Source organism: Cyprinodon variegatus, unplaced genomic scaffold (assembly GCF_000732505.1).
Source record: "Cyprinodon variegatus isolate N-32 unplaced genomic scaffold, C_variegatus-1.0 Scaffold908, whole genome shotgun sequence".
NCBI lineage: Eukaryota > Metazoa > Chordata > Actinopteri > Cyprinodontiformes > Cyprinodontidae > Cyprinodon > Cyprinodon variegatus.
In genome coordinates this window covers 23,674-49,141 of record NW_015151361.1, presented here as the reverse complement: position 1 = coordinate 49,141, position 25,468 = coordinate 23,674, and the positions used below count along the sequence as shown (strand labels likewise).

At 38.0% G+C, this 25,468-nt stretch overlaps 1 protein-coding gene across 1 annotated transcript; it reads right to left on the bottom strand.

The window, feature by feature from the left end:
* Positions 1 to 2,853: 2,853 nt before the first annotated feature.
* Positions 2,854 to 23,681, bottom strand: gnb2 (guanine nucleotide binding protein (G protein), beta polypeptide 2). The gene is made up of 10 exons (XM_015398055.1): positions 23,038 to 23,681; positions 16,912 to 16,999; positions 16,771 to 16,809; positions 16,204 to 16,310; positions 15,737 to 15,800; positions 11,973 to 12,135; positions 10,892 to 10,958; positions 10,616 to 10,817; positions 7,234 to 7,450; positions 2,854 to 4,343 (listed from the first exon to the last, which is right to left on the bottom strand). The coding sequence occupies exons 2-10, from the start codon at positions 16,966 to 16,968 to the stop codon at positions 4,237 to 4,239; spliced, it is 1,023 nt and encodes a 340-aa protein (XP_015253541.1). The 5' UTR covers positions 16,969 to 16,999; positions 23,038 to 23,681; the 3' UTR covers positions 2,854 to 4,236.
* Between the last annotated feature and the right edge of the window lie 1,787 nt (positions 23,682 to 25,468).

Here is a 25,468-nt window from a genome sequence, read left to right as displayed (position 1 = left end):
TATATTCTAAAAAGCTTATTTTATAAAATTTGTAAATTAGTATTAAGGAATAAAAGTGAATGTACATCTATAAAACAGGTTTGCATTTGTACAGAAATCTGTTCCACACTATTATTCAAAGCACAACTTCATTATATAACTTAGCATAACAGGTTTTCCCCCTTTTTTCTCAGTCATTGAGTTTGTCAGCATAAAATCAGACAGAAAAGTTATGATAAAGAAAGTTTTTAGCTGCTGCATCGTATGAACAGACCAGTTCAGCTCAGAGCGGCTTACGTACAGCTAATTGGCCTCAGGTCGCTAATGAGCTGTCAGGAAGTTGATCTTCTCAGGTGATCGTCACGAGGGAAGGAAGGAAGGAAGATGACTGGGGTACAGCGATCGGATAAGTGCTTTAAATACTTTAAGTACAAAAATGTTTTTATGTTAGTGTGAAATATATTTTCTAAAATGTACTTTTTAGAGGCCAGTTCAATCAAATAAAATCTGTAATGGGATTTTTTGTTTGTTTGCGCTGGTTAAAGCCAACACTGCACAACTTTTAAATGATTTTCAGGTCAATATTCAGCCTTTGATGCATAACGATGAGACGATCACTGAATGGGCACTACCTTACAGCAGTCTGAGCTCACCTTAGACATTAGTTAGCTTAGCTAACTGAGCTAACAGTTATTGTTAGTCAACCAAATACATATGGCCTGATTAGACATAATTTTAGTTTTCTAATCTAGAGGAATGAATGTGGCCTCGTCTTTACATTGAACTGCATCAGAAAGTCTGATTCCAAAACAGTAAAACCTGAAAGTTAGAAGTCAAGCGCCCCCTGGTGACTAAAAGTGGCATAGTGTTGCTTTAACACTGAAGACAACAGCCTGAAAACCTGGTAGGAAACTGGACTTTTGCCTTTTACATTCTGACAAAAGTCGCCACGACTTTAAAATGGGAGGGGTGCCTTCATAGAATGGACAATAGGTGTAAAATTGTAAAAATATCTTGGTTTATAAATCATTAAACTAGCAAATTAAATCCAGGCCTGATGAATAATTTCTGTAAAAACTGAAGTCTATAAAGGTCTTATTCGGTCGGCGTCACCTCAAATAAATCCCCAGGCTAACCTTATTCATGGCGGCTTCTGTACATTTTTATTTGCTTCAAGAACTATGTCAGTGAAGTTATTTGATGGAAGTGATTTTAATTTACAAATGAAGGAAACTAAAGCATTTGCTTTTTTTTTACTCAAATTGTACATCAGATGTTAAAACGCTGTAATCTTTACTTTGATGCATTCAGTATGATGAGATTCTTAATCTGTCCTGCCGATCATCCAGATCCAAACTTTTAATTGTCTGCAATTATAAGCTGGTTTTTCCTAAACAGTTTTCATAAAAAGCACCTTAACGAGTAAAAGTTCTGTTGGGTTTTCCTGAGGCACCAATAAAACAACCGGACTCCATCTTTTTAGGTTTTATCGTTTTTACCCCTGAAATGTTAGAGCATCACCTGAGGCGGGTAGAACTGAGCCGGGTCCTGGAAGCGGAATGACTTATTAACCTGAAAGGACTTTGTTTGATAAGCAATATCTCAACTAATCTCAACTCGGTGCGGTTCATCTTTTTGGCAGAAGAAACGTAGGCTTGTTTGTTTAAAACATTTTCTTCTATCTGGAAGAGAAACGGCAGTTTCTTTCTGTCGGCTAAACACAATCACCTTCTGGTAACCTAAGTGTCAGAACCTGACTTCATGTTCAGGTAAAAAAATTATTGAATTCTGGGGCTTATTTGAATGCTATTGGAAAATCCTAATCAGGATTTTGATAGAACCATAATATAAATTTTTGTCAGTATCCTGTTTTTTTTTGTGTTTTTTTTTTTCCAATGTGCCCTCATCTGTGTTACTTGTAAGAGGTTAACTTCAGATTGTATCACATACACCTATAAACTTTAAAAAGATTGTGCTGAATGAATTTATGTCTTAATCCAGATTGTTTGAAAAATAAAATCTTGATCTCATTTTGGTCTGTTTGCTCTGTCTTTTTTTTTTTTTTTCTTAAATTCTTTGTTCCACCATCTCTGCCAGATTAGTTTGAATTAATAGGAAAGGGATGCGGGGGCCTTTTTGTTCAAACTGATACAAGCAGAACCATCCAGTATCGTCACAGATGGCGGCTGAAGATGGCTCCCTGAAGATGTACTTCGAAGTTGCTGGGATATTTAAAACAATTGCACACAAACCACTGCTCTATCAATCGATCTATCTGTTTTCAAAGTCACCTATATGTAAATACACAATAAAATATTGCATTAAAAGGGCTAAAGTCTAAAATAGTATATAGTTATATCTTAAATTATATGCAGTTTCTCCCAGCATATTATGACCCTAGCAATGCTAACTTTGTAAGAAATGCGTTGTTTCAGATTGACATAAGATGTTCAGAAAAGCTCTGGGTCTAAATAACTATTAACAGTGGAAACGGTTTATAATCTGATAACTACGGATGTGACTCAAAACCTTCTAATAGAAGAGCTTTGACAGCAGCCACTAAACTAACAATATAATATAATATAATTCTTTTGGGACAAAATAAATGGCACCAATAAACTAAGACTGTTATGACAGGAAAGAGCTGTGATTGGTCAGGTCTTTTTGAGCCTAAACAGTGTGATTTATGAAATAAAATTCTGTTTATAATGAAGTTTAGATGAATGCAGATCCCTCCAGTTCACTGGTTGCCCTTTCTATGACTCTCCACACATGAAGTAGTGCAGCGCACCCTTGTGGCTGAAGGCAACAATAACAGTTAGGGGAACAAATGGCAGAAAATGATTCATCACCAAAAGAAACCATGACAGCTTTCAGGCGAGGCTATTATTTATTAGTATTATGTACAGTTATGCTGTGGTAATTTCCAAATAATCAATGACAGATTTAAAGTTTGAATACTGGCTTTCTGTAGGCTGTCATTTATCCTGCTGTCATCCAAGATCATTTGAAATTACCCGGTTATTATCTATCATTTTCAGTGTATCTGAGGCACACAGGGAAAACATGAATAAAACACATAAAATAAACAAAAAACAAACAAAATTCAACTAAAATCTAGCATGTTGGGCGTACAGATCTATAAAGCATGACCAGAGGATCTGAGCAGCCTCAGTGGAGCGGCTGTAGATCCTTCCTTCGCCCCTCCGGTGGTGCTGAAGTCGTATGACCATGGAAAGAAGATGAAGTTCGCTGTAAACAAAGGCAGAACCGTCCGTTGGGGGATCTTCTCTTTCAGGAGGAGCAGCGTTTGAAATGTGTGAATTAGGTGTCAGATGTGTTTAAAAGGCTTTAGGTAAAGGTGATTCCTGTGAGGTTTTTACATTTTTTTTTTCATTCAAGCAACTGATGTTTCAGCTGTATTTGGTCACATTTGATATAAACAGGTTTTGCTGAGTATTTAAATCAGCAGTGGGTAAATGAAGGTATGGAGTGAATTTAGTTCCACTATTATTAAAAGCATAGAACATGTTTTTTTTATTAAAATGAAATAAAAATGATATCAGAAAGGAAAAGTTTCAAATTTAATGTTTTCAATTTTATATTTTTTTTTAATTGATGTTTTTCAGATTGGATTTAATGAACTGCATTCTTTCCAGTTGTCTTTTATGAATCATATTCTCTCTTCCCTTTGGGGCTTTCCTCTGAATGAGGAGCAAAGACCGATTTCTATTTGTCTGCATGAACGTTAGCAAAAATATTTATATTGGGATTGATATAAAGAGACTGGATCTGTAAATATCATTTGAAAAGAAGGCCATTCATAAGATTCAATCTGAAAAAGAACAATTTAGATAAAAACTTGTATAACATAAAAGAAAAAAACCCAAGTTGTGCTCAAAACCCATTTTTGATTTTGACATTTTTCAAAGTTTTATTTCTAGATCCTAAATTTATTTTTTATATTTTCAAAATTTCCAATCACAAAAAGTGTTTTTTGCAGCAATAATGGAACAAAACTTACTCTGTATGTAGAGGTGTGTTTATTTTATGTCATCTATTCAAAGCATTGTGGGTCAGGATGTGCAGGGGGTGGGTGGGTAAACTCGCACCTACGATGTTTTATAATATGTACAGTAAAATGTTGCTGTTTGGCTGTTTTAAGTCTTAGAGTATCGGTACGGAGGGCATAATGTCAGGAACTGTGTGTGTGCAGGGATGCTAGACGTGCTTGTGTTTCCAGTCGATGTGCGCGGTTCAGTTCCAGATCTTTAGGAAGCTATCCCAGGACCCGGTGCACGCCGCCATGCCGTCGTCCGTCACGCCCAGACAGCTCACGCGATTGTCATGGCCAGCCAGGACCCCTGCAGGGGGGACACAAAGACACTACAGTAGCAAAGCGTTTTTGTTTTTTTATTTATGAACCTTTCAATAATGGGACAAACCTTATGCTGGTATTAATAAACTTGCAATTTCAAAGCAGCAACCTTATTTTTTTTACCATCTAAGTGATTGTGAAGGTAATCTGGGTGTTTCTGAAACGATTTATGGGTTTTTCATCTCCCCCCACTGGCTCTGGAACAACTTAAAAATATTTTCAGATTACATATAAATAGAGTAACAAAGCTCCGCAGGGTAGGAAAGAAACTACTTTAGTGAAAACAACCCAATGAGCCTACTGGCACATTCTGAAGCTATTCTATGGGACTGATAACCGCTAATAATGACCATTTATTGGGATGATAACATTCGAAGCAGCTGCAAACAGTCACTGAGTATTTATGGAAGACAGAATCAAACTGAGAACCCATGACATGATGAACAGGTCCTATAGCCTGTGAGAACAGCATATAGCAAGCTGGTTTGATATGTATTAATTTTACTGTATATGTATTTTCATATGTATTCCTGATATCTGAAAAAAAAACATTTTTTTCCTGTCAAAATGACCATTTCAAACTAAATGACATCCCTCACATCTAGAATAAACAATCTGGATGTCTAAAATTTAATTTGAGTTCTCCATATTCCAATTGTTACTGGTCAGAATTTGAATTATTTTGACTATAAAGAAATGTATTCCAGATATCATTCAGTCAAGCTGATAAATTTCAGAATGGCCACTTAAAATGTATAAACATATCTAGGTATATAAAACTTAATTCTTACTAGTATAATTTCATATTCTGAAATTCATATAAATGTAATGTAGACTATATATCATTACAGTTCAATCTAGGTATGTGATTTATATCAGGAAGAATCTTATTTTAGTAATCTACAAATGAACAACAGAGGGGAGATGGCTTTTAATAAATGTAAAAACTTCAAAAAAAATTCAAATAAACCTACTCATTAACTTGAGCAACTATCTTATCCTCCGCTATCTTCCTCTCCTTTGCTGCTGTAGCACTGTTTCTCTGTTTTTTTAAACACATTCTCCGTCTTAATTAAAATCTCTAGTTCCAGTGGGGTGAAATAGGCACTTCTTGTTGCCTGTTGTCATGGTGACTCGTCATTCGGGGCTTCACTGATGATGGCATTTTAAACTTGTCACACATGCGCTTAACTCTGAGTGGACCTAATTAGAGTTGACTGAACTAATTCATAGCAGCTGTTGTGAACCCAAAAACTCTTTCCGGTTCTGACATTAGGCTAGATCAGTTTGAAGTTGCTGATTTTAGTCTGAGTTTGTTCAACCTGCTTCGTGAAACGAACCCCAGTTTGTAACTGAGGCTGTTAGCGGTTAGCATCACGATCAAACCATTTTCTCAGATATATTTGAAAGATGTTTTACGACTGAAAGACTGTCCCTTTAAACAGTCATTAATTATCTTCAGATGTTATTTTGATTTCACAATAGCTCCTGCTAATGGTATTATCTCTACCTAAGATGGTAAACAGTAGAACACAAGCAGATCACGTTTATTTGTTTTAACAGATACCTCATGTATGACGGATCATGACAACTCTGCGGCAGTGATGCACTGTTGCTTTGTCTGAATTTGCACGGGTCAAAAGAAATAGTATAAAAAACAGCTCTGCTAATGTTAGCCTTCCTGTAGGTTCCCATCCAGTCAGACCTTACTGCATCATTTACCCAGCATGCATTGCAGAGGCAAAAAAATGGCGACCTCCATAGGTGAAAAATAACGAGGGATTTATAATTTTTGAATAAATTAGTTTTTACAGATCACAAACATCAATTTTTAAGTTAATAGAAAAATGAAAATGTATTTAAGCCAAAATGCTCCTCTAGTCATGGATCCCTTTAATTATGATTAATGGAAACATTCTTCTTATAGTAACAGATACATGTCAGTCATAGTTATCTGCAAATTATTAAAGCTTTTTCTACTAGTATTTTTACAGCTTTGTAAAAATAAACAGTGGTGGTAAATTAAACAGTGCTGTGTTTTTTTTCTAATCATCAATGGAATACCTCTTTCCTGTTTTCTGCAAGATTTTAGTCATAGGACTGAGAAGATCATGGAAACTGGTTTTCTACTTTTTTCCCCACTCTCTGGTGATCAGTTACTGTATTAAGTGAAGACCTGTGTTCTGTTTACCTGATTTCTATTCAAACTATCATGGAATTTCAAATAATTCATGATACTATGAGATCTATTAAGAGAAACAGGCCCACAGCATCACAGATACCAGACCAGATCTATCGACAGGAAAACCACTTTTTTCCAGGTACACCCTCCAAACTAGCAGTTTGCATGTAGATCAAATCCAACGGTTGCTATTCTGTGCTGCAGCCATTCATGGTGAGATTTCATGATTGTTTTTAGCTTCCTCATCCAACATTGCTTGCAAGAAAATTCATATTTATACATCATGACAGAAAATCATGGCTCCCCGTTTAGAAAATCGTAGAAACAATGATCTAACTAAAATAAAGTTGAGCAGGAATCAAAATAATCATTCAAATACATTTAAAGATGAAGGCAACCAGTTTGGTTTTGATAAAAAAAAAAAAAATCCTACTTTAGAAATAAATTATTAATTATAGTTAAATTAAATACAGAGTTTGTTTTGTTTCAGTAAAAATAAGTTCCTCCTTGTGGGTTTTTACATCTTTACCAGGGGTGCTAATAAATAAACTTTGTGGACTAAGTAGGAAGCCTTGCGGCACGCATTCACACACTCCACCATGATTAATGAGGCTGAATTTTTAGTCATGAATCCTTCATTCAGCAGACTTTTTATGCTGCATCTAAGCCCTCAGCTGCATGTTTCTCTGCCCACCTGCTCTGTCTCCCTTCATGGCGTCCCAAATGTTGCAATTGAAGTCATCGTAGCCGGCCAGCAGCAGACGGCCGGAACGAGAGAAAGCCACGGAGGTGATGCCACAGATGATGTTGTCGTGGCAGTAGATGCTGAGCTCCTGGTCTGCGCGCAGGTCGAACAGCCTGCAGGTGGCGTCGTCGGAACCCGTGGCGAAGGCGCTTCCGTTTGGAAAGAACTGGGAAAATAACGGAGAATAAGCGGCTGAATAACCTTTGGAATATACACGAAGGGAAATAACCTCTATATTTTCTACACCCTCTGAATGTTTGTCACTGAATCAGATCAGTGACGGTGATCAGGTCTAAACACAGCCTTTGGCTTTGGCTGAAAATCTCCAGAACATACAGATGCTCTGGTGATAATCTGGCGAATACTCTCACTCATCCAGGTCATATTCCAAAAAAGTAAAAAAAAACAATCAAAGCAACTTAGTTTCCAAGTTTGAAGACATTTCGCTTCCCATCCAGGAAGCTTATTCAATTCAAAATGTCAGAAATAGCGTTGAGTCTTAGGCTTTATACAGTAGCCCCCAAAAAATCTTGTTTTTGCAAAGAAACATGAAAAATGAAACGGACGGAATGGGTCCACCCCTTTGGAATGGGGGACGTTTGGCTTCTTTTGTTAGCCTGCAATACCCCATACCTGTCTATGTCTCTGAAAGGGGGTCATTAAAGGGAATTGTCTGCCTGGCTGAATAGGTGAGGAATAGAGGGCCTGAGGTTGCATGTTGCAGAATTATATGGTGATAATCCTGCAACATGCAAATGTGTGGCATCAATCGGACATTCTCAGTTTAAAGTTTGTAATGAAAAGGAACTAAGATTTCTGTTGATTTATAATCCTTAACTTGAACATTTAATGCTCAGACGTATCATTCTTTTCAATTAGAATAAAAAAAATTATATATATATATATTTTTTGCCTGGAAAGTGAATAATTACTGAAATAAATAAAAAATTAAATTAAGTTAAAAATCTGTTTTTTTGTTTTTTTTTTACAAAAAACGGAACCATTCTCAATGAGTCCCCTAAACACACATCTAAACTGGAAAAATCAGGAAATAAAACTGACTAAATAATATTCAGATTCACTGTCATTTTCACTTTGTTTTCATCAGTCACTGTTTAATGAGACACTAGACGTTCCGCCGAATCACCAGTAGTGGCTTGTTTTAACAATGTATCCTTGACTGCAGCTGCTTTGCTGCGTTCTCCTCTTGTGACCTTTGTCTTTGCCCCCGTCTTCCTGCTCTCACTCGCAGAGAAGTAGTGCAGGATCAAAGCACCGATACCCACTTTCATTAAGACTTTTGATTAGGACATTTGTTTTTATCTTTTTGGTTGATAAATCTTGGTTTATTGTGCATTTGGGTCTTTAGAGAGCAAAACCCATCGCAGCCCTAATTTATTCTATTTCTTTTACTGGGAAGTAAAATATTCACTTTTTTAAATACCCCCTGCAATACATTGGTGGACCACTAGGGGTGCTAATTCCCTTAGTTGGGAATCACTGCTTTAAGCCACCATCTTCTGTGCAAAACCACCATTTAATTTCTACATGAATTTGGATAGCACACATTTTTTTTTACGTGTTTCTTTGCTAAATAAGATGAGCTTACTATGGAGCAAAAAAATTAAAACTCAAAATTGTGGCATTGGCTCTACGCTGAGAAGTACGGTGGCCCAGGTGAGCAAATACACAATTTCACAAATTCAAAAGGTTGGATAGATAAAGTGCTCCAAGCCACCAGGGGGAGATGATCAACCCATAAGGGACCACCATTGACATTAATACATAAATGGGAAGCCGTCCAGTGGAAAAAGAGAAGGATATAAACGTTTTGTTTTTTCTTTGAATCTTTTTTTTATACATTTATCTTATTTCTATTTTTCCTAAGAGACAGATCATTGTCTTTCCCTATTGGTTTTTAACTTTTGTTAAGCGGTGCAGGTTTGCTGCTTTTCTTATCTTGCAGTTATTTTTTTTCTTTGCACGTGTTTGGTGTGTAAGCATTATTTATGTGTTTGCAGCACATTGCAGTATTGCAGCATTTCCAACATTTTTTCTTTCTTTGGGCCGGTTCGCAGCTAAGAGAGTAGCGGCTGAGATAAAGATCAGCTCCTCCAGGGGTTAGTTCCCTGATTTTCCAATGGAAAGGGGTGGCTGTCCCTTTCAGGTCAGGGGAGCGTTCCTGCCTCTAGTGGAAGATTTCAAGTATCTTGGGGTCCTGTTGCTGAGTGAGGGGTGAGGAGGTGGACAGACTGATTTATCTGATGTGGTGAAATGAGAGCTGAGCCAAAAGGCAAAGATTCCATCACTCTACATTCCTACCTGGAAATCAGAGGCAGATGCTGCTCTCTAAATCAGGAGGTGGCTCAATAGGGTCAGTTAAATCCAATCTTACATACCGTATTAATGAAGGCTGAAACACAAACATTATGACAATAAGTGAAAATAGCCGTTGTGAAGAACTCTGAAATGAAAAACTTCAGAAACCACGGCAAGAGATCAGCACAAGATCACCGTTCTAACTGAATGATGGTGTTTTCCTTCCGTCTGAGTCTCATGAGGAAAGCCTCCCCTCCATCTGATCTGTTAGCGTGTTCTGCCAATCAGCATCAAGCAGCCAGCTTCACAACCCGGCCCACCCCTGCTCTATAGACCCCTTAAGAGCCTCACTGGACGTTACGGATTTTTGCTTGTTATCCAATCAGGGCTCTACTTTCACCCTGGTTGCTTTAAAACATGGAGGCTCAAACCTCAACAGGGATTTCTAATAGAGATTGACAGGCAGCATCCTGCCGCTCCACAGCGGAGGGAGATCATGTCAAAGAGCCGATTAAACAGCTGATTAATGTGCAACATGCTCATAAAATCAACTGTTTCAGTGCAGATTTAATGCAGTTTAATGACTACATTTATGAAGTTTAACAATGCATCTTTGAGCAATTATTTCACTTAATTTACAGGGAAGGATTAGCCTCCCTAGTATTGAATGAGGAATCACCAACACTGGAAATCTGGATCAGGACTAAAAGAATATGACCCTGGAAAGAGGCGCCTGAATTTTTGTTGTGTTCGTTTTAACTGAGACCTGAATAAAACATTACGTAATTTTTATCCTTTAACTAAAGAAAGAGGAAACAATATCTGCTCCAAATCATCTGCGTCTCTTGGCCAGCGAGGGGAAGGTGAACATACCTCACTGAGCACTTTGAGGTGATGTCATGAGTATCTCACATTTACCACAATTGGTCAAACTCTGGACCCATAGAGCAGAGCAGGAGCAACAGAACCAGAAGCCACGTAGTTTTACTTCCTGTTTCCTAACCACACTCACACAGCTGGCGTTGATGTCCGACTCGTGGCCTGTGAAGGTCTGCCGGCACATGCTGTCCCTGATGTCCCACAGCTTAGCCGAGGCGTCACAGGCTCCGGAGATGAAGGTACGGAGGTCAGGTGACAGAGAAAGGCTCATGACGTCGCCGGAGTGGCCTGAGAAGACCGTGGTCTGCTGACTCGTCTCGATGTCCCACAGTGCGCTGTGAGGGCGGGGGAGTCAGTCATTGATCAGCGAGGATTCATTTGAACTGCAGGTTTTTCTTTTTTTACTCACCAGGATGTGTCTCCTGAACTTGTAATGATTTGATTGTCGTCAATAAAGCGGCAACATGAAAGGTAACCTGAGATCAGGGCAGAAAAAAGAAAAATTAGATTTAAGGTTTTATTATTTTGAAACATTTGAAGGTAGATTTCCTGTTTCTGCTTTAAATTATCAGTCTGCTGCATAGTCTTGGTAATCTGGGCCACAGTGAGAATCAGAATAATCCACAGAGAATATTAAGGTTTTGTACTTTCAGCTGCTTCAGCCTGATGAATGAAAAAAATAAATAAATAAATAAAAAAATTGAAATGATGAATTAAATCAAGGGTCCCAAAGTATTTCAGCCTGTTACTCTAAAAAACAACTATGCAACGGCTTTTAGAACCCCTAAAAATACAGAGAATGATTTCAAATTATAATTATTTATAAATATAAAGCAAAGTAATTCTATGTATTTTTAAATAAGCATCTTTTTAAAATTTGTTTAATTTGTTGAATTTACTTTTTTCATGGTAAATTTTGGCCCTCAGGAATCACATCACAATGATTCTGAAAACCATCTGCAGACCCCCATGGGGGTCCCAACCCCCACTTTGGGAGTAATTTAAGTAAATAATAAAATATAATTTTGAAAGAAAATAAGTAAAAAACAATTGTAATTAAACACTTTATGTTCATGAATTATAAAGAATAAAAATAATGTGTATTTATTTATATGTATTTTTGGGTCACTGGATAAACTAGAGGGGGCCCTGATTGGGCCTCAGTGTTTAGCTTGCTCATGTGTCTGTATTTTTATTCATATTTTTTTTATATACTGCAGTTCTGATATTAACTAGTTTAAATAAAAAATATATAGAATATATAAAACATTTCTGTAAAGAAAAATCAAGATGAAAACTGCTGTTTGTCTTTATCTGATGTTTCATTGAGGGAACTTTGGCCCCTTTGCTCATATTGAGCATGAAGCTGAAACTCGGCTCCTGTTTTAATGGAACCGTTTGATGGAGTCACAGCTCAAACCAATAACTGACCAGAATATAGTTCCATCCCAAAGGAGGGAAACTAAAAGCAGACGCTGAAGGCGCCTCACCCGTGTGGCCCGGCAGCTCTCTGCTGACCCTCACGTTGCCTTCGCGTGTTTTTAAGCAGTAGATGGAGCAGATGTTGTCCAAGCCTCCGCAAGCCACGTAGTTCCCCGAGGGGGCGTACGCACAGGTCATTACCCAGGAGGAGCGCAAGGGGATGGCGTGTATCTGAGGGGAGAGAGGCATCATGTGATGAAACGAAGCAGCTTTTCGGCCTGATAGCTAAAAAGCAAAAATATTCACACCCCTCTGACTTTTTCACATTCAGCCTCACTGCAGCTGCACATTTTAATATATGGTTATAAAAATTCAGGCAACAAAAAGAATAAAATCCTTAGAGGTGTGAGGTACCTTTGCATTCATCCCCTATTACGGTAATTTGATACCTCTAAATACAATCCAGTTAAACCAAACTGGCTTCAGGAGTCCTCTAATCAGAAAACTTAGTCTACCTGCATGTAATTTAATCCTAGTTTAAAGACGTCCGTTTGTTAAAGAACATTGGTGAAAAAATGAAGTTCCCTCTAATTTCTCATGTCTGAGCATACAGGACACATATGCTCCCTGAGTTCACTGAGGACCACTGTGAGCAACATCAGATGTTCACACTGAAGCCACACACCATGATTAGACTTATTATAAACCCAGGATCATTACTAGTTACATCCATCTATCTATTTTCTCCTACTTAGTCCTTTCCAGGGTCGCGGTGGAGCCAGTGCCTATCTCCGGCAGCCTACAGGCGAGAGGCGGGGTCCAGCCTGGACAGGTCGCCAGTCTGTTGCAGGGCAACACAGAGACACACAACCATGCATACACACTTAGGGAGAATTTAGAGAAGCCAATTTACCTGCTCATGTTTTTGGACTGTGGGAGGAAGCCGGAGTACCCGGAGAGAACCCACCCATGCAAGGGCACAACATGCAAGACCACAGGCCAAGAATCAAACCCAGAACCTTCCTGCTGCAAGGCAACAGTGCTACCCACAAATTAAATAAGCAATTTCTATCAGTTTAGTTATAATTTCATTGATCTGGCCGAATAAAAAAGTTGTTAATGAGATGTGTAGTCTATGTAGGAGTGCTGCTTTGGCTACGGTGAGGGTCCTGCTCTGGAGGAAATGAGATGTTACACCTTTCAGAAACTTTGTTTTTTAAACGCTCAATTTTTGCACAATAAATTGTGAAAACAAGGCTTTGTTTTTTTGTCCACTCTATAAAGGCTCGAACTCAACGCTATTTCTGACATTTTGAATTGAAAAAGCTTCCTGGATGGGAAGCCAAACGTCTTCCAACTTGAAAACAAAGTCCAGTGGATTGTTTTTCAACAAACACATTTTTCATGTCCTATCCTTTTCCCTTCTCCAACAGTTGTCCATATATGCCCCTTTAAGAACTTTCTGGATGCTGTTTATGATTTGATTAATTTGATTAGTGACAGAGATTATAAAGATCAACGTATTTCCTATTCATTTATTATTAATATATTAATTTAGTATGAAAAGCAAAAATAATTTCTTTACATTACATTTCTTTTTTCAGTATTCTCCTATTTTCATTGTTGGTTCAGATTCAGAATAATACAGAAATAATGTAATTAGTTTAAATAATTTAAGAGTTTATGTTGGACTTTATTTTATGCGCTGCATAGATCTTCTTGTGTGCTAAGAATGCACGAGCAGTTTGAAAAGCTTAGAGGGAACAATACTGTCAACCTAAGCGGACAAATGGAAGCAGTCAGGAGACCCACGGTTACTCTGGAGGAGCTGCAGAGCTCCACGGCTCAGGGGAAGAATCAGTTTACAGGAAAATAGCCGATAAAACAGACTAAAACAGAATTAATAAAAAAGCAATGAGGACAAACACAAGTTGGAAAGAAAGACAATATAGTCCTACTTAAATTCTGCAACATCCGATGTGGGGGTTAATTAAACCCAACAAAGCACATAACCCTGGACATCGGCGCAGTTAAAATGAATTTATGGTTCTCCATGCTATATACATTAAATAGGTTCAGCAGTTATTTTTCTTTAATTAAACAGAAGACTCCTAAATGTCTGAGAAGCAAACTGTACCCCATAAATCAAAAAAACAAATTCTTCAAAAAATATGAGTTCTTTATCCGTCCTCTTTGTTTATGACATACTATTGCAAGAATAATTTACTGTATTTTTCCATCCCTTTTTTGGTTATTATACTAACGTTAAGGGTGTTTTCACATGTTTAGTGCGCCCCCTTATGCAGCTCTGAATCTTAACATTGATACATTGTTTAATTTTTCTGTGCCAGCTTTTTGTCTTTCAGGACCAAACGCCGCACTACTTGGAGAGCGTCACGTCTCCATGACAACAGGGGGAAATCTGTAAGTCCTGCCACTGAAGTAGTAACCAAGATAAATGGAAAAAACTTTCATGATGGAGACTGAGGTATGTCAACAACAAGAGTGTCTGAATATGAATCGTTGCTGTAACTTTAAAATAATATGCTGCAGACACTGAATAGGAATACCTGCCTTATGCAGGAGAAAAAGCAGAATAATGCTCTTTACAGACCCAAAGGAACCAAATTTAGGTTGAAGTTTAGATCGACCTAAAGCCACAGGTGTGCAAACACCCTATATCAGGCATGCCCAAAGTCGGTCCTCGAGGGCGGCTGTCCAGCAGGTTTTATAGGTTTCTCTGATTTTTATTGATACCTAATTAACAGGCTTTCACTGAACTACAATCATCAGAATTAGCTGTGCTCAAGCAGAGAAACCTCTAAAACCTACAGGACAGCTTTGGGCATGCCTGACCTAAATTGTCAAAGTAAGACCTTCCACATAATGGTATCGGTGCTTACAACCATCTGCTCCAGCGGTGGTGAATTACATCACAGTGGGAGCAAAAATAACCCAGTAGAGGCCTAGGGTGGGGGGTTGCCATGCCTGATGATCTGCCCCTAATGATGGCGGCATCTTAAAGTGCATTAAGGGGTTCTACTTTGACCACCAGGTTCGTCCAAAGCATCAGATGCTGCAGCTGGAAAATGTGAAATTTGCAGCTTGATGCAGCATGTCGACCAATGAGAGAAGCTTATCAGGGAGCTGGCAGGGAGACAGTCACTCATGGACGACACGATAATTATATGTGGAAAGATATGATTATTAACAAAAATATAACTTCCACCAGGTCTGTTTCTCTTGCTTCCCAAAAGAATCCAGTCCACCCGGTTGACAGAATATTTATACGTCTAAAACTCCGCTCCATGTTTTCATGGGTTACCAAAAACTTTATTGCTTCTCCAAGCAGAAACAAGCAGATTCATGAATGGCAGCTTAAAACTGAACAGGATAACCTCAGTCTGTCTGACATCTCTACCATCTAGCTTGGCTAAAAATCTTTTCTCTGTATCCTTTTCAGAGGCGATTCCTAGAATAAGTTAAACAGCTGCTTAACTGAACAAACATTTAAGAGTAGAGATCTTTATTTACAAACCTAATGAGCAAAAACAAAGCATAAAACACAAAAATATGAAATACTACTCTAGTTAAATAACGAGTCAATACACCTTTAAACAACAATTTTATGTTATATGAAATAAAATGAACATTTACAAGTGAAAAAATCTCTATGGTGCTGAGATTAGAGGGGAAAAAAGCAGATAAAACCCTACTGATGAAACTGGAAATTAGACCATTGCAATAGTTGCCTTGAAGCTGGGCTGAGTCACTCAACAACTAGTTCAGACAAGTTATGACCTCATAAGAAAATTATTTTTTCTGACTTTACCTTGTTAGTGGTGTAGCTGTCCCAGACAATCAGTTTCCCATCCTGGGAGGCACTAACCAGGAGCCTGCAGAAACCAAACCAAGCAAAGGTAACAAACCTATTCCATAATTTAACATAAACAGATCAAACCTAACAGGTTTAACCTTTTAATACATGTTCCTTTAAGTCTTAAAGCACAGTGCTGTTTCCTAGCATCAAAGAAATTAAAATAAAATCTGAATCAGTACAAAAACTGTTGTTAAATAACAATCTATCTGTTATAATTGTCATGAATAAGTCAGATCCAGTGACTGCAAGAACACATTAAAATAGAAGTCTACATCTGAACAGGAGAAAGATCCCAAAAAAGGAAGGTTTAAAGCTTTAGTGAAATTATTTAAAAAACTCGCTGTTAAAAACCAAACATGTAATTGGAGGTATTAAAACAATTCTGCAGCAAATAGAGCAGTAAAGTTTGGGTGTCCCACTTTGAGTCTGTAGCCCAGTGCATGGCATAGATCTTGGCAAGATGGCCACGGAGCGTGCGTCTTGTCCGCATCTGGATCCGACCGACGGGATCCAAACCGGCAGCCATCTAAATGAGAACACAGATTTTTATTTTCCTTCAGAAATATTTAGTTTATTAAAGTTCAATGTTGCCATTAATTTAGGCCTGTGACCAAGGATTACTTTTCTAATCGATTAATCTGTAGCTTATTTTTAATTTTATAGATTAACAATCTTCAAAATCTGCTTGAAAGAGTATTTACAGAATTTAAACCAAGTGAAGCTAAACTGTGCTCTGAATAGCGGATCAAACAAAAATGTTTTTTCCATCTTAAATGTAAAATTATATCTTCTAATAGTTTGCCATTTTTAGTGCTCTGGTTGTTTTTTCTCTTTCATTTCATTTCCAAAATAGTGGAGGATAATTTCAGAAATCGATTAATTGTGATTAATTCATGATTTGAGTTGCAAATATGGCAACAACAAAAAAAGTGCAATAAGCATTTATTACATTTACCATTTCCTGTGCTATTTTCAGTGTCACTTACCTGGGTGAGGGTTGAATCTCCACAGGCTTTCCTGGCATCCTAACGTGCACCACAGGCAGGGAAAAGACAACGGAACTTTTTAGGGAAGCCAGATCTTAAAAGTGAAGATAAACTAATTGATAAAAAGAAAAAGAGGCTTACTCTTATCTGGTTCCTCAGCTGCTCGGCCTCCTGACGAAGCTGCTCCAGCTCGCTCATTTTGGAAATTGTCTGAGTTTTAACCTGTTGACTGGAGAATGATTTTTATTTCAGAAACTTAAATACGATCAAATGTTTTCCAGAGTCGTTACCAAAGGTGACTGTGGAGCTTCTTAACCTGAGGTGACTAGGCTTGGTTCCAGGCCAGGCCTCCCTGCTCCAACCCAAAGAGTAGAAGCAGGTATACTATATATATATTCAGTGTAATCCCATAGGAATTATGCATAGCTTGATGCTCTCATAATCCATAATCCCGTGGTCATCTTAATCAAATATACAGCAATCAGATAAAATTGTTCACTTAAATCACTTTTTTTAACCAGATTTGTGGATATTAATAATTAAGTCAAGCACACTCTTTAATCTCTGAGGTTTACTGAAGCCAGAGTGAGAAAAACACTTGTAATCTGTTTATGACTGTAAAGCCGTGTGTGGTTTTAACAGGGGAGAATAATCTGTAATGACTAAGCTACTACTCAGATGCCAGTTTTATTACCAGGCAGCAGATAACTGGTTTAAATTCCTTTTAAAAAATGACTTGTACAGGTCAGACCAACCTCATGATAATCCCTGGCATCCCTACTGACGTTCTCCTGCTATTGGAGATGTTTTTCTAGCTCCTTGTGGATATGAAACACCAGCTTCCTGTTCTTGGGAGCGTGGTTAAACTGTTGTCCTAACAGTGTCGCAGTCAGATCCAGCCCAAAGAAGCAAAAAAACTTAGCCGCTGTTTAGGTCTTCCAAACCAGTAGGGGGCGCAGTAGAAGATTTCACTTTACACAAGATTTGCAGTCATGTGTTTAATGATTGTGTTTAATTTTTAAAACTCAATATATTTATCTGTAACTTTGAAGAACAATTTCTTATTTGAGGGATCATAATTATATAAATATTTATTTCTGGTTACCATGACAACATCGACACCCAGGATTCTGCTTCGATGGGAATGGCAGTTTGAAGTCATGTGAGATTAAGCTCAGATCATAGTAGTTCCATGATAGAGCTGATAAATGTTACATTTCTAAGATAAAAGCCAAAAATAACAACAACAAAAACGCAAAACAAGGAAGAACATCAGTCAAGCTTTTGATTGTTGGTGAATGGTAAATGGCATGTACTTATATAGCGCCTTTATTCAAGTCAGGAGTCTTGACCAAAGCACTTTACGCTACATTCATGCACACACACTGATGGTGGCAAGCTACATTGTAGCCACAGCTGCCCTGGAGCTCACTGACAGAAGCGGGGCTGCCGTACACTGGCGCCACCGCGCCCTCTGACCACCATCAGTAGACAATGCAGGTGAAGTGTCTTGCCCAAGGACACAACGACACTGAAAGTCGGAGTCGGGGCTTGAACCATCAATCCTTTGATTTCAGGGCAAACGCCTACATCCAACACCACTGTCGCCCTACAGATTTAAAGGGATCCAGTTTCAACTGAAACTAAAAATATTCTTTATTTGAGAAACATTTATTCTCAGAGTAAATACAGTGCAGGAAATATTTTGTAAGCTTTTAGTTTTAATACAATAAAATAAAATATAGTCGCATGGACCCTGTTGTTTACACTGTAATGAATTCTGGATAAATGACGTATGCTAGGTCCTGTAGCATTAGCTCCATCCAGCCAAAAACAGCAATAAGTAACATTAAATCTTTTTCCTTTTGAACCCGAGCGTGTTGAAATAGTTGAGAATGTAGAAATGACAAGAGGTGATGAAAGATGAGGAGGAGGACCAAATGGAGGAAGAGGGGAGAGTTGGCTGAAGAAGCTGCTGCTAGGAGATGCTAACCCAGATGGAGAGCTATGCTACAAAGAACTGCAGTTTCTAAAAGAGGCTCTTAATGGTTAGCATTGGGATCAAAACTTTTTCTTAGATATATTAGAAAGATGTGTTACAAAGACCAAAAGATGCTTTACTGTCACTTTAAGCAGTCGTTTATTATCTTCTGATTTGATTTTGGTTCTACATTAGCATATGTTGATGGTGTTAGCTCTAGCTAATATAGTAAACAGTAGATCACAAGCAGGTCACAGGTTTTAATTTCCAGTTATGTCATGTATAACGGCTCATGAAATCTTTGAGGTGGTAACGGAGTGTGGCTTTGTCTGAATTTACAGTCAAACGCAATACGACAAAACCATATGCTTATGTTAGCCTCCCTGTGTTTACTCTGTAGGTTTCAGTCCAGCCAGACCTAACCTAATTATTTACCCAGCATGCATTGCAGAGGTGAAAAAATGGAGACCTCCATGGGTGAAAAATGTAACCATGGATACATATTTTTTGAAGTAATTATAATTTTTAATGTACAGCATCACAAATGGCAATATGTAAGGTTTTAGGAATACTATGACATATTAAAGCCTGGATCGATTTTAAAAAAGCAGAGGCTGGAAAGCTACATAGAGGTTGTAGCTTTTCATCTGAACTTTTAAAAACGGATGTTTTGGTTAGCATTAGCATTAGCGGGCCTGGCAACCGGCCAGCAAACACTAAAGAAGCCTACTTATTGGGAGAAATTAAACTTGTAAACTAATTAAAGATTAGATATTTAATTCACAATGGAAATTGCAAATAAAGTGCTATGAATAAACTGCAAAGCAAAAGATGGACATCTTTCTGTCAAATCAGCAGGCAGCTTAAAACTACCCTTTTCTTCTTCAAAATACCTAAAAGTAAGCAAATCTGAGTTTGATGAGAAGGACTGTGGCATTTAGAAATCATTGGATCTTGTTACCCTCCAAAAACCTCCGCAAGACATGACAGTTTAAACTGCAGCTTATAGTAAACAAAACCTAAAATGCAAACAGTCCAGGTTGGACTGTAGAGGGAGATGTTATTGGTGCAGAGGCTGCAGGTGGGTGGTGGGCTTGAGAATTTCACCAAAAGCCCCCATGATTGGGCTACATTCACTGGTTAAACTTAATTTTCTCCACAATATATTTAACAGTAAATTTAATAAAATAGAATAAAATACAATGTCAAAAACATTCAATATCAGGTTGGTTTCTCATTTAGATCACATTAGCAGACACAAGAGGTTTCTAATTCAGTTTCCAAACAAGGCGTATTCAGCTTAGAGGAGAAGTCCGATCATATTCAGAGTTTAAACTTCTGAAAGTACTTTAAATATGAAATGGATTACATACTGTTCAATAAATGATAAGTGTTTATAATTAAGAGTAATTTTCATTTGAATGTGCTTTACTGGAGGCTTTTGAGCAAGTCCCAATGCTTCATCTGGTGTTTGTCACAACGCGCTATTATTATTAAGTCATCTTGAAAACAATCTTCTTCAAAATGTTGGCTACATATTATGTGTTTTCTCTCTGGTCAGAAGTTCAGTGGCAAATCCTCCCTCCTTAATTTGGCAATCCAACGACAAACCTGTCCGTGGAGGATCATGAATCGGAAAGGTGAAATAACACTTTTTTTCCCACTTTTACCCGATGTATTACAACATCCAACTGCCATGCATGGGGGCGTTGTCACTTTGTAGCTCTTGCGAATTTCAATGGTTAAGTCCTCTGGAAATCTTATATAATTGTTGTCGATTGCAGATGTGTCCAGTAGCTCCCATTGATTTTGTTTGTAAAATGGGGAGAATGGCGCTCGGCTTACCGCACTGTGACATCACTACCTGGAGATGTCAGGAGTTAGGCGTTACTATATTTGTCCAAAAATGGCCGCTCCCGGACTCAGTGATCGCGCCGAAAATTACTTTTTTTATTGATTAACACTTAATTCATTAAATCGCCATGAACATATTAGTTTTAGGTAATGATCAGCAAGTAATGATCAACGGATCATTACTTGCTGACTGGACTTCTCCTTTAACAGTCTTACTCAGGCTCACTCTAATCTTGGTCTTTTCCAGTTGCTTTCATTCATTTAGCCCCAACCCAGGCCTTAGTTATATACTCAATTTACATCTATGAATTGTTAGATGGAAGGTTTTTATTTTCCTATATTAACTGGAAGTGAACTCAAACAGGCTTTCTGTTGGCATGGCCCAACCAGAAATCACTTTCTGAGTTACCTGGATGGACTTTTAGGACCTTGGTTCTTTTAAAGTGGTCTTTGGTTCCTGCTGTTGTACAAACCTTTTGCATCAAAGCCTACTGTGTAGTATGTTTGTTTGGGTCAGCCGTCATCGGCACCACCCTGAAACCCAAGACTACATCCCACTATAAGGAACTCCTCCCAATTTGTTCTCTGAAAGTCTAATTACATTAGATTTTACACGCTGCTTGCCTTTAGGGTTAGCTAGTAGGGTTAGTGTTCGGGTATGATAAAGAGTCAGCCGATATTTGCTGTTTCTTCTTCTACTGCTATAGGCTGATCCATCCTTGCGTATCAGCATATATGCTTATGGTCAGAGATGGGAAGTAACAAAGTACAAATACTTTGTTACTGTACTCAAGTAGATTTCTCTGACATTTTTACTTTACTTTACTTCTTATTTTTATGGCGACTTTTTACTTCTACTCCTTACATTTTTACACAAATATCTGTACTTTCTACTCCTTACATTTTAAAAAATTGGCTCGTTACTTTAGTTTTGAATCATTTCAATGGAGTTACCGTTATTATTTTTCACGTCATCAATACCAAATTCAATCTAATTGGATGGGAATCTACGTTGCATTTGACGCACCACTACAAGATGAATCAACAGATTCGGCGTTATTCATTCGCGGCAAATCATTGCAGCTTGGTGGCGGTGGCGTTAGCATAGTAGCATGGACGACGAGATGATTGAATATGAACACAACGGAGATCTAGTCCTATTGGCAGACATCAATTTAAAATGTAGGCAACGGCATGAAAAAAGTGGTTTCTACTTTTACTTTTAAACTTTAAGTAAATTTACAAGCCTGTACTTTGTTACTTTTACTTGAGTAAAGAAGTTTAATCAGTACTTCCACTTTTACCAGAGTATTTTTTAACACAAGTATCTGTACTTTTACTCAAGTACGGAAAGTGAGTACTTTTGCTATCTCTGCTTACGGTCATATACGACATTTGCTATCCATTAGTATTTTCTTTTATTAATAAATGCTTCTTTTCTTTACATTTAGACTTACATTATCATTTAAAATTGTAAATGGAGAAAGAAAAAGCAACATCTGACTAAAGAATCGGCAGCACATATCTGTAATCAGTTAGACTGATGTCAAAATACTCAAACTCTAAGGAGAACCTTGTGCCTGCAAATCTATTCTGGACATTTTAAGGCCCAGATGTGGCCTTAAAAAATCCCAACTGGAAGAGGAGCCCCACCAACATCTTGATCTAGCTTTACATGTAACCATTCAGATTACAAGAACATTAAGCCACCGTAGACTACATTTCCCTGGAGAGGCCTGTGACCAGATGGATCACACAGCACTAATGGAAGCCAAAGGAGGATGGGATGCATGATGGGTATCCATCTCCTGACACAGCTGCTCGTTTAGCCAATCAGGAGGAGAAAGACTGAGGAAGGAGGTGGAGGTAGAGGAGGACACATCAGAGATCAGGCCTGGATGAGTCCAGCCAGATGCTCATGTGCAAACCTTAGCTCCTTATGAGCATCATCTGGGCTGTTGGTGCAGATTCCTCCTGCACTGATGCAAAGCAGAGCAGAGGACTGGAGGCTTTACCTCCATCTAGCCTGTCATAGCCTGTCTTCAACACAAGAAGACAGGAATTCACAGATCCCACCCCACCCCTCCTGGATGCACTGATGTTGGGACTAACAGGATGGTCACATCTGCAGCTTGGAGAGGAGTGCAGAGGCTTTTTTTTTTAACTGCTGCATGTCTGATGGAGCAGATGTAAATGTGTAGGATGTGCTCACAGCAGCGTCCAGATGCAGGCCAGAAATAAAGGGAGAGAAAGCAGCGCTTCATGGGGGATGGATGTGGATGCATGATCAGCACTGCAGTTTTATAGCATAGAATCTAAAAATACAAATCAACCTATTTCCTATTAAATCTATTTCCCATAAAAGATGGAGCCCCCTCCCACCCCCCACCCAGCCATCTTAGCGCAGAGCAGGCTTAATAAAGGGAGGCTACCTGTTAATTCTCCCGATGGGCTTCAATGATCACTCAGAGCGACGTCTCCGAAATGCCGTGGAGGGTTGAAATGCGTGTTTTTTTTACACGCATTAAAGATGCAGTTCAGGGTCGATCCTCCTTAAGAAAAATAAATAAATGTGGAAAAAAGTTCCGTGTGTCGCGATCAGTGGGCAGAGGAACCGAGCAGGGCTCCACACATTTCCATTTCTGCGCTTTAGTGGAGCTCTGGAAAAAAAAAAAAAAAAAAATGAAGGATTAAAATCTACTGCTGCTTTCTGCCTCCTTCTCCTGGCGGCGTCACACCTCTTCGCTTTCGGAATGCATATTTTATTTGTTCTAGTGTTAGGAGAAAATGTTAATAAGTGTGTCCAGTTTTTGCCTTCCTCCGGCCCGCATCAAGGGTCGTCCATTAAGCGCTGCTCAGCCAGATTTACTCCGTGTCTTCGTGACGTTATCCCCGCTTCCTTCCTCCCTCTGCCTGCCTCCTCCCTCCAGGACAGCTGCCTCACACCCGGAGCAGCGACACAGAAAGGCCAACTGCAGCCAAATAAGAAACAGCCAACATTAAACAATATCCATATAGTCTGAATTAACCCTCCAAAAAGATCTTTCTAAAGATGACAGGAAGAAAACCTTCAAAAAAGAGAGAAAAGTCCAGAACTTTGCGTTCTGAAAAAGGGGCGCAGATAGGATTTTTCTGATTAGGGGGGATGGGGACCAAACTGATAGAAAATTATTTCAGTTGAACAAATTACTTAAGAGTAATCTGGGCTTTAACTTGTGCCCATGTATGCAGTAGCGGTTCTAGAAAGTTTTCATAGGGGTATCCAGGCAGAGACGGATGTTACGACAGAGTATTAGGGCCAGACTAGAGATTTCTTTTTTCTTCTATTTTGAGAATAAAGTGGTATTATTACCAGAATGAAGTAGTAATATTACCAGGACGAAGTCATCATATTATAACCCGTTTCAGAAAGAAAGCTTTGAGCTCCGACACCATATGGCCAACCAGCTCCACCAAACAGCCACCTTAGTCCACTTTGACCTCCTGCCCAATTTGATGCTGCTGAGCTAAAACATTTCTTTATCTATCAAGCCAGAGCCAAAGTATAACTTCATATAATTCCTCATTTTAGAGTTTTCATAAAATCTATAATTTCGTAATGTCACGACTTTATTCTCGCAATTTTACGACTATTATCACTGCAACTTTATTCTCGGAATTTTATGACTTTATTCTCGTAATTTACAACTTTATTCTCGTAATTTTATGACTTTATTCTCGTAATTTTACGACTTTGTTCTCCTAATGTTTTGACTTTATTCTCGTAATGTTACGACTTTATTCTCATAATGTATTGACTTTATTCACGGAATTTTACGACTTTCTCATAATTTTATGACTATTCTCTCTGCAATTTTATTCTCGTAATTTTATGACTTTATTCTCGTAATTTTATGACTATTCTCGCTGCAATTTTATTCTCGTAATTTTATGACTTTATTCTCATACTTTTACGACTTTATTTTTGTAATGTTTTGACTTTATTCTCGTAATTTTACAACTTTATTCTCGTAATTTTATGACTTTATTCTCGTAATTTTACGACTATTCTCACTGCAATTTTATTCTCATAATTTTATTACATTATTCTCGTACTTTTACGACTTTATTCTTGTAATGTTGCGACTTTATTCTCGTAATTTTACAACTTTATTCTGGTAATTTTATGACTTTATTCTCGTAATTTTACGACTTTGTTCTCCTAATGTTTTGACTTTATTCTCGTAATGTTATGACTTTATTCTGATAATGTATTGACTTTATTCACGGAATTTTACGACTTTATTCTCATAATTTTATGACTATTCTGTATGCTACTTTATTCTCGTAATTTACAACTTTATTCTCGTAATGCTACGACTTTATTCTTGAAATAGAAGAAAAAAAGAATCTCTAGCTTGGCCCTAATACTAATAAAAATACCTAATTTAAAGAAAATTCCCTTTATTGTCCCACAATGGGGAAATTGTAGTGTTTACAGTAGCAAACAGATTATAAAAAAAACTAAAAATAACACAATACTGAAGCAATGGTGTAACTATCAGTAAGCAGAGACTGCAGTTGCTTAGGGGGTCCGACCTCTTAGGGGCCCCGTCACTGACATCTGGTTGCCCCCCTACGCAATTGTGGTCTAGGATGTCTCTATGCAGATGTAATGGTACGAAAAATTCTTCTTAAACCCTCCTGACACTAACTTGTCTGCACCTGACCGTATTTATACCCCAAGACATAGCAGATTTCAACAGGATAGTGAGCCGTTTAAACACAACACCAATAGCAAAGCAGACAGTGGTCCTTTTAATTAGACGGTTGGTAAAAAAAAATACACTCATATAATATGTTTCAAACCACAATAAAGATCTT